Source organism: Trachurus japonicus, chromosome 21 (assembly GCF_045865225.1).
Source record: "Trachurus japonicus isolate A0001 chromosome 21, Traja_1.0".
Taxonomy (NCBI): Eukaryota; Metazoa; Chordata; class Actinopteri; order Carangiformes; family Carangidae; genus Trachurus; species Trachurus japonicus.
In genome coordinates, this window is record NC_140927.1 from 29,025,363 (window position 1) to 29,035,681 (window position 10,319).

General features: G+C 42.1%; 1 protein-coding gene across 1 annotated transcript in view; it reads left to right on the forward strand.

The window, feature by feature from the left end:
* htr2aa (5-hydroxytryptamine (serotonin) receptor 2A, genome duplicate a) overlaps positions 1-10,050 on the forward strand; it is a 56,576-nt gene extending 46,526 nt beyond the window's left edge. The window contains exon 3 of the mRNA XM_085766221.1: positions 9,033-10,050. Coding sequence (XP_085622347.1) covers positions 9,033-9,898 — 866 coding nt within the window. The 3' untranslated portion in view covers positions 9,899-10,050. The remainder of the gene's footprint in view (positions 1-9,032) is intronic.
* Positions 10,051-10,319: the final 269 nt, after the last annotated feature.

A 10,319-nucleotide genomic window follows, 5' to 3' on the forward strand; every position in this document is an offset into this window, starting at 1 on the left:
CTCTAGGCCAAATTAAAAACTAGTTGGCTCAACTGCAAATTCAGACCTAAGTCAGAAGTAAGTCAGTACTAGGAACTAGGATAGGAACTAGTTTACACACTAAAATTAACTGAATTGTAACTTAAGGCTAAAATGAGTAGTCAACAACAGTAAGGTAAAATTTAAGGCTATAGCTAAACTTATATGACCAAAGTTAGAAAATGTCAGTTGCTTTTGTACGTCCCTCTCAAATGTTTCAAGAAAACATTTTTTTATGAGACAGATTCATCACAGTTACAATTCAGACTGAGAAACTGTGAGCTCCAGTACGTCCAACTTTGCACTTAGTGGTATTGAAGTGTGTGGAAAAAGGAAAATAAACAACAAACGGCCACAGTCAGAGTTTGTCCTTCACATTAATCAAACTGTAGTGTTGAAGCTTCTCTCAGTGCAGAGAGTTTTAAACCTTAGAGAGACCACCTGATCCTCTGACTACCACCTGCCTTTAACTTGATGTATGATACTGCCAACCACTGTTATTCTGCTTCACCTGAAACCCTCAAGTCAAAATGAGCATTTGACATGTTTTGTCAGCTCTGACTCGCCTCTTCACTTTGATTATTCTCAGTTGTTTATTTTTAATTCCATACTGTCACTTCTGCTTCAAGCAGGAAAACTTTCCTCTGACATAATACACAGTTAATACACACAGATATAATATAACATATACGGGATTAGTTTCAGGTGGAGTGCTGTCTGCACATCAGCTCAGGGGCTTAAAAACGCATGTCCAACATGTTCCTATGTCAACAATTTTTATTTAAGAAAATTGTAGGCCTATTTGTTATGTGTGTATTCTGTTAAACCATCTTTCACCAATAGGTTTAATTAAAAAACAAAATAATGGAAATAGAAAAAAGGGAATGTGACCCCAGAAACAAATGATACTCAGAAATTAATTTCCATTAACAAAATATTGAAATAGTTCAAACACATTACGGTAATTAACACTAAACAAAAGACCAAATTAGCCCCATGAACTGACACTATTTCATTTTGTATTATGTTTACTTCTAGTTTGCAGAAACAAGAAACTTAATACTGAATAGCCTAATTAAAGTTCATACAGAATATTAAATATTTAAACAAAAATCCAATAATTGCATGTATTTAAATTAAATTAAAGTGGATAAAAACAAGCTTTAAGATTGAATATAGACATAATTTTAAAAAAGTTCATAGTAGTTGCATGGACAAATGGACATTTGCACAGTTTAAAGCAGAAGTGATATATTTGTGTTAATATAAGACTTAAATAGTTATATCTTCCGACAGCAATCACTTACATAGAGTGTTTGGTCTGAAACACGGGTCTGTCAGTCACTCTGCTCTGCTCTGAGCCCAGGAGAAAACATTTATCGTATCCTACAGTTTTTATCCAATAAGGAGAGAGAACGGCATGCAGGGCTGTGTGTGCAGCCAAGGGACGCCGTGAATGTGGCGACGTAGGGACGAGGACTGTTATGGTGCGTTCAAGGAAACTCGTGTTTTTCCGACCTATGAAGTCATACAAGTTCGATCTGGTACGAGTTCACGGGTCAGAAGTTACGAGTGGCCGTTATAGTGACTTTCACCGGTAAAACAGGTCGGAAAAACACGAGTGGGTTGCCTGGAACGCTACAAAGTCGTAAGTTGTGACTTGAAGCTGTAATTTACGATTTCAAAAGCCTGCCTGGAACGCAGCATTAGCGAAAACGACCGGACCACTTACTTCTGCTTTAAGTCTGCATTTTACCAGTACAACTGTTGTTTATCAGATATGTCAGAAACGGAGCCAGGATTTCCTGTGACTTTGTGATGTCATAACAAAGCAGTCAGCTTAAGCCTGCAGGATTTGGTTTCTCTTGGTGTTTTATTCTGAAATCTGCTGTATTTTCTTTATATATTTTTATTAGATCACTCAGAAAGAGAGGCTCAGAGCCTCCTCTCTTCTGATTGGCTGACAGTGGTTATTACTAGAGCTCCAGAGAGAAGCTGAGAGAGGTGACAGAAAAACTACTCTGAGATGATTTTTTTTAGATCTTCTTAGGGATCAACCCTTCAAAGAAAACACAGAAGGAGAAGAAAACGTGGAGCTGTAAAACTCTAAAACTTTGATAAAAGAAGACGCCTCTGAAGGACGTCGGTGTAGAAGCAGCAGGTGTAAAATCACTGAAGAGGATGAAGAGGATAATTTGTAGATAATGGATAAAAAACCTCAGCGTGCTCCTCAGAGAGCGACGCTGTGGCTTCACTTTGTAATTAGTGCGGTGTTGTGGTCGACGTTGGCAGAGTCTCCAGCTCCGTGCGTCGAGCCGCTTCTCTCCCTGTGAGCGGTTTGTTCGACTCCCACTCGCTCTCTGAGCTGATTATTTTCTACAGTTTTTAACATGTAGCTGCAAAGAACTCGAGGCTGAAGCTTAAAAATATATAATATAATATATATAAAGCAGCTGTGCAGTGATGCAACTGAGCTGAGGCTCCACAGAGTTGACAATGTGACGTCAGCGTGGAGGGCAGCAGGTCGCGCCCCCCCCAGGCCAAACACGCCGCCCACGAGCCCAATGAGATTACTGCAGGTTTACTTACAAGTGTAAAATTTAAGGGGATAGTTCACCCAAAATTCAAATTTCACTCATTATCTACTCACCCTCATGTCAACTAAGAGCTGTGAGAATTTTCAGAGTCCTCCGTTCCTTCTCTGAGTTACGTACAGCAGTATTTGTCCATATAATGGTTGTGAATGGATACCAACTTTCTTCATCCAAAAAGACACATCCAAATACCTCCATACTGCTCGTCTGTAATGTCCCTCTTGTATTGAAGCCCCGACATGAGAAATTGTTTTCCGAAAAAAATGAAATAAGTCTATATTTTAAGCTTGTTTGTAACGGAAGCTCCCAGTGTCTCAGTTCACTGCTCTTCCAAATCTTGCGTGATTTGCACTGACTTCAATACAAGAGGGACATTACAGACGAGCAGTATGGAGGTATTTGGATGTTTTTTGGTGTGTCTTTTTGGACGAAGAAAAGTGGTATCCATTCACAACCATTATATGGACAAATACTGCTGCGCGGAGCCCCCCTGTAAAGGCACGGATAACTCTGAAAATTCTCACAGCCCTTAGTCGACATGAGGGTGAATAGATAATGAGTGAAATTAGAATTTTGGGTGAACTATCCCTTTAAGATCCGATCTGCACTCCGGGCCTCGGTTTTCTCCTCGAGTTTTGTCAGGAGGAGGAGGAGGAGGAGGAAGGAGCTCTGGTTTCCCTGTGGGAGCGTGGCGGTTGGCGTTAAGTCGAGCCTGCTAATGTGAGTCGTGGTTACACTATGATCTGATTGGACTTAACATCAGGAGGGGGTGTATGTGCACACACTGGCACCCGTGAATTCATGCTGATAATGCATGAGTGTATGTGAGTGTGTGTGTGTGTGTGTGTGTGTGTGTGTGTGTGTGTACATATCCAAAATTACATAATCCAGACCGTTCATGCATTTCTTTACAAATGTAATTCTCCATGAAACACATGCTGCACTTCACTGTTCCACCTTATTAACTACTCACAGTTTAAGGAAAATTCACTGGACTGAATCAGGGTTACATCTTTCTTTCTTTTTTTTTAAATAAATGACAAATAATTGTGTTTTTTTAAAGAAATAAAGTAAATGTAATCAAATGTCAGTAATTATCTTTACAGCAGACATTAACATTCACAACATTAGACTGTGTGTTTAGGCTTTAAGCTGCTTTTACAAATACATAATTATCACGGTATTTAATATTAAACTGATGGAGGAGGACTTGGTGATTTTAACATGGGAGTCTATGACGAGATTTGAAATAGTGCATTTTCACAGCTCATTCAATGTGCTCAAGAGAAATAAAATAAGCATTAATATAAATATATGCACAGTGAGAAAACGAGACAGTAAGATGGATAATATCTCATCGGAGAGGAAATATTAGGGGAACAGAGCATTTTTTTCCGACTCTAGTGGCCATTGGAGGAACTGCAGTTTTCAGCGCTTCTGTTTCAGCTTCTCAAGTTGCTGCTTGATCAATAATCAAAACATGTTGATTGATGTCTTCATTGATCTTTAAAGACACTGATATGAACAATACTCCTGATTAATAATAGTAGGATCTGACCTGTGAGTTTAAGCATCAGAGTGAGGAGGAAGAGGATGAGGATGACAACGGGTGTCATGACGACAGGTGAGACAGGAAGTACTATGAAGGACTGACAGTAATGAACTGAGACTCGTCGTTGCGTTGTGACTGCAGTTGTGCGACGCCGTGTGATTGTGAAGCTGCTAATTCAGGACGAACACACGTTTATGAATTGGAACATGAACTCGACAAATATTGATTCAGTGAGGTGGAAACATCTTCTGACACAAACCACATTCATTACAGCCAATTTCCTGCGAGGCTTGTTTTCACTTTTCCGCTCAGTCGAGTCTGACAGATGTGAGCGCACACACACACACTCACGCACACACGTCACTCTTTATTTTCTTTTTTTTTACCTCTTGCTGAAGTTTATTTGAACAAATGACAGAAATTGACACTGACTGACGCTAAATACTGATGTGAGCCATGTTTTGTTTTCAATCAACTTCAAAGTTTAATGTTGATTTTCAGTTCTGTGTCATAAACACTTTAAATCTTCATATTTTACACTTCTTCTGTCTTTTATTTTGAAATGTTGACCCATAAGAAGATCTTTAAAAAAAAAAACTCTCAGTGTAGTTTTCAATCTCCTCTCAGATCTAGTGACAACAGGTTAGTATCAGCCAATCAGAGGAGAGGATGAGGCTCTGAGCCTCTCGCTGACTGTTTTCTAAAGCGATCCAATAAAGAAATGGAACTGATTCCAGAATAAAACACTCAGAGAAACCAAATCCTGCAAGTTGTTGGATAGCAGGGCTTTGGGTCACTGCTTTGTTGTGACATCACAAAGTGACAGGAAGTCCTGACGGCTGGTTTTAAGGCTCAGTTTCTGAATACAGGCTGTTTGCATTTCTCTGTGGACTGAGGCTTTGATACTTTCACAGTATTAATGTAGAACCTAGAGCTGCTTTATAATCACACTACACATGGACATCTACCTTTATACTGTATGGAGCTTTAACACAAACATCTACCTTTATACTGTATGGAGCTTTAACACAAACATCTACCTTTATACTGTATGGAGCTTTAATACAAACATCTACCTTTATACTGTATGGAGCTTTAATCCAAACATCTACCTTTATACCGTATGGAGCTTTAACACAAACATCTACCTTTATACTGTATGGAGCTTTAATCCAAACATCTACCTTTATACCGTATGGAGCTTTAACACAAACATCTACCTTTATACCGTATGGAGCTTTAATACAAACATCTACCTTTATACTGTATAGAGCTTAATACAAACATACAGCCAAGAGTCATGTGTAGCCTGGTGTGTTAAACTGTTTGTTTCGCTGCTTATTTAGAAAAACAACAACAAACAAACACAAAATCCTGCAAAACTACACAGGAAAACAACCTTGGAGTCCTGCCCGCTGTGCTGCATGATTGACGGTTGATCGAGCAGACGCAGCACAGTAATAAGAGCTGTCAGACCCTGAAACTCAAGGACGAGCATGTGCTGCTGATATTAAAAATCCGGGATGATAATATTCAGGCTAAATGTCGAGGTGCCGCTGGAGGCTGATGGTGATGGTGCTGAGGCTGACAGACGGAGACAGAGGAGGAAATAAAGACACAGAAAATATCATTATTAGCCTCAAACCCCTCATATCCAGCTGATCAAATGTTATTTATTTGTCAAGGTTACTCGTGCTCCTAGAGTCACTGTGCTCCTCTGATAAAACCCCCCGAGCATCCTTCACACTGACATCACTGAAAACTAAGGCATTTTTTAAAAGTCTTTTTTCTCTTCTCCTTCCTCTTCTTCCTCTTCCTCCTTCTGTCCCTGACGGCACCTCGCTGCTCTAAATACATGAAACAAGAGACACACATTCACACACACACACACACAAAAAAAAAAAACTTGACACGACGAGTGGGAGAAAAGATTAAAGAGGATCAAGTGAGACACAAAGGAGATGAAGGAGAAGAAAAAGAAGAGAAGAGACGGAGGGGATGGAGACTTTCTGGATTTGATGTCAGATTGCAGCAGAGAGGTTTAAGAGAAACGCCGCAGCCTGAAAAGTGATCCGACGACAGCCGCTGAAAACCCCTCATTTTGAAATATGACTCACTTAAGTGCTTTTTATTACACTGCTGTCATTTTGTTAAAAAAAAAAAAACCCTGTGATTTCTCTCAGTCATCTGATGTACGTAACTCTGGTGTGAAGGTGAGAATCAAAAGAAGTAGTTGAAAGTAAAACATAAGGCAGTTACCCAGAAAGGTCTCAAGGAGAAGAAGAAGGTGAACCCACAGGTCGTCTGTGCAGCCGTATGAGCTGAATCCAGTTATTTCACTTCAAAGGCGTCTGACAGGTGAACAGTTCAGGCTACACCACATGTGACTTGTGATCGGGATTGTGCAGCTTTGAAGTCCTAAAGGTTTTTTGGGGGGTTTTTGGGTTTCAAATACAAGAGGTTCCTAGATCACCCCTTTTCGTAAGGGATGGAAATAGAGAGATGGTGTAGCCCAAAAATCAAGTAAAGATGTGAGTCTCCTTATTGTCAGACTTCGCATCAGTCGACCTGTGATAAGTAGCTGACTCGAACTCGTGTTAAAGTTGAATGTGTTCTAATGCATTTTTAGGATAGGATAGGATAGACTACATTGTCCCAATAGGAAATCTGTCTTAGACCATTCAGTGAACAATAGCAAAAAGACAACACATACTAAACCCAGTCGTGATAAAATATGACATAATAAAATACAACAGTAGCCAGCTAGCTCAGTTCGATTGCACTTGCCCATTGACACGTGCAAATTAGTCGATGAAATGTAAACACAACAGTTCATATTTGACTTTTTATTGTTTGACATTTCAGAGGAAGCAGAGCTTTCCTTGAAGTCTTAGAGCAATCGCCGAGAAATTTATGACATTGAAGTTGAATGTGTGTGATTAAACATTTATAAATCGTCTTCAAAAAAGTGTTGGTCACAACGTCAATGACATCTTTCATCTCCAAAACTCAAACATGTTCAGTTTCCAGTGATAAAAACTCTGAAATAGAATCAATGTAGAGTTTGAAACAGGTCTGACAGGGATGGAAAATACATAAAATAAATATTTGTTTCTGGGGACTGAACCAGTCCTGCTGGTTTTCTGTCAAACCACTGAGTCCTAATGAGAAATATCTGTCTCTGGACCTCCTGTCCACCCTCATTGTGTCTGTCCATCTCCTCCCCTCCTGCCCTTTATTCCTCTCTCAGTCTCTCACCCACTTCCTGGGTGATATGAGTTGGTAATGAGGAAGACTCAGTTTATCTCCTTCTACCCAGGTCCTGTTATAAAATATAAATGCATAATAAAAAAAAATTGAAAATTTTATTCCAGCCTCACCACAGAGATCAGGACTCACAGCAAACTCCATCTCTGGAAACATAATGGATGAATTTATATTATACTTAAAGTGCAGAGGACAGAGAACATGCGGAGCAGCTGGAAACCAACTCTTTCCTCCCACATTGTGACAGAGACACAGTTCAGCCTCAGACTTCATGTGAAATTTAACACAGTTAATATTGAACTGTTCGATAAGCTGCTCTGACAGAACCTCCTGCTGTGTCCTGCAGGAACACATGGATGGAAAATGATATATAAAGGTTGTTTGTCCCCACCCAACTAACTAAAAGTCACTTAGTCACACTAGTTTACTGTCCATCATCAATGTTGTTAAAGTAGTAAATACAGCCAGTTGTTTTGATAGTTGGTTGATTGGCTGGTGGTTTAGTTGGTTGGTTGGTTGGTTGGTTGGTTGGTTGGCCAGGTGTTTGGATAGTTGGTTGATTGGCTGGTGGTTTAGTTGGTTGGTTGGTTGGTTGGTTGGTTGGTTGGTTGGCCAGTTGTTTGGATAGTTGGTTGATTGGCTGGTGGTTTGGTTGGTTGGTCGGTTGGTTGGTTGGTTGGTTGGTTGGTTGGTTGGTTGGCCAGTTGTTTGGATATTTGGTTGATTGGCTGGTGGTGTAGTTGGTTGGTTGGTTGGTTGGTTGGTTGGTTGGATAGTTGGTTGATTGGCTGGTGGTTTAGTTGGTTGGTTGGTTGGTTGGTTGGTCAGTTGTTTGGATAGTTGGTTAGTTGGCTGTTGGTTGGTTGGTTGGTTGGCTAGTTGTTTGGATAGTTGGTTGGTTGGTGGGTGGTTTAGTTGGTTGGTTGGTTGGTTGGTTGGTTGGTTGGTTGGTTGGTTGGTTGGCTGGCTGGCTGGTCAGATGGTTGGTTGGTTGTTTGGTTGGTCAGTTGTTTGGATAGTTGGTTGGTTGGTTGGTTGGTTGGTTGGTTGGTTGGTTGGTTGGTTGGTTGGTTGGTTGGTTGGTTGGCCAGTTGTTTGGATAGTTGGTTGATTGGCTGGTGGTTTGGTTGGTTGGTTGGTTGTTTGGTTGGTTGGTTGGTTGGTTGGTTGGCCAGTTGTTTGGATAGTTGGTTTATTGGCTGGTGGTTTAGTTGGTTGGTTGGTTGGTTGGTTGGTTGGTTGGTTGGTTGGTTGGTTGGTTGGTTGGTTGGTTGGTTGGTTGGTTGGTTGGTTGGTTGATTGGCTGGTGGTTTAGTTGGTTGGTTGGTTGGTTGGTTGGTTGGTTGGTTGGCTGGCTGGATGGCTGGTCAGATGGTTGGTTGGTTGGTTGTTTGGTTGGTCTGTTGTTTGGATAGTTGGTTGGTTGTTCGGTTGGTCGGTCGGTCGGTCAGTTGGTTGGTTGGTTGGTCAGTCGGTTGGTTGGTGAACCACTGCAGATAATTATCCAGCTTTCCTGTCACTGACCTCCTCACACACATACACATATATTCACATATACGTATATCTATGTCACTGCTCTATTTGTGTTTCATCCTCTGCAGGGATCTCGATGCCGATACCTGTGCTGGGTCTCAGAGACCACTCCAAGGTTATTAACAAAGATGGCAGCTGCGTCCTGTCAGACGACAACTTTGTGCTGGTCGGCTCCTTCGTGGCGTTCTTCATTCCCCTCATCATCATGGTCGTCACCTACTTCCTGACCATCAACGCCCTGCAGAACGAGGCTACCCTTTGCCTGGACCAGCTGGTGCCGCGGCCCAAGTGGAGCACAACTTTCACCCTGAGCTTCTTACCGCAGACCTCGCTGTCCTCTGAGAAACTCTTCAGACGCTCCATCAGCCGCGAGGCCGGCGGCAGAGGGAGCAGCAGCGGCCTGGGCGGTGCCCGCGGGAGCGTCTCGGGCTCTCTGTTTGGCCGTCGCACCATGCAGTCGATCAGCAACGAGCAGAAGGCGTCCAAGGTCCTTGGGGTGGTGTTCTTCCTCTTCGTGGTCATGTGGTGTCCGTTCTTCATCACCAATGTACTGATGGTGGTATGCGACAAGGCCGTGTGTGACGCCGAACTCATGGGACGTCTGCTGAACGTTTTCGTCTGGATTGGGTACTTGTCGTCGGCGGTCAACCCTCTGGTCTACACACTGTTCAACAAAACGTACCGCGCCGCGTTCCTACGCTACATTCGCTGCCAGTACCAGCCGCAGAAGAAGCCTCTGCAGCTCATACTGGTGAACACCATCCCGCCGCTGGCATACAGCTCCACCCGGCTGCCTCTGGGCGACCTCGGGAAGCTACGAAACGGAGCGCCGCACTCAGACGGTGACGAGAAGAAGGCCTATTTACCCGGGCAGGAAACGGAGACGTGTAGACCGGATAAAAGTCAAGGAGACAAAGATGAAAGCAGCGTGTGAGACAAAAGATAAACCTGTTTCAAACTTTAAACTCTCATCCGGCTCAGGAGCGAAGGGTTCAAGGTGTAAAGTCAAAGTGCCAAAGACAAAGTGCCTCAATCAACACAGAGGTCAAACGTTGCCTTCCAGTGCAACCTGAGCATTTACAGAGAAACTCCAGAAAGTTTGATTGTGCAAATTATCCCAGATTTTGAGATATTTCAGAACATGACGGCATATAAGATGAAATCAGGACACAGCGTTGTAAAATTTCATATCAAAAAGTACCAGATAAGATCCAGATTCTTGCAAGAACCTAAAGAGAACATCTCAGGATTCTTGGGGTTCAGGTTGATCCTCATCATCATCAGGGTCTGGATCTGTCGAATCAAGCTCCTTGTTCCAACAAAATCACCTTTTATGCTGCATCCACACTGATGCA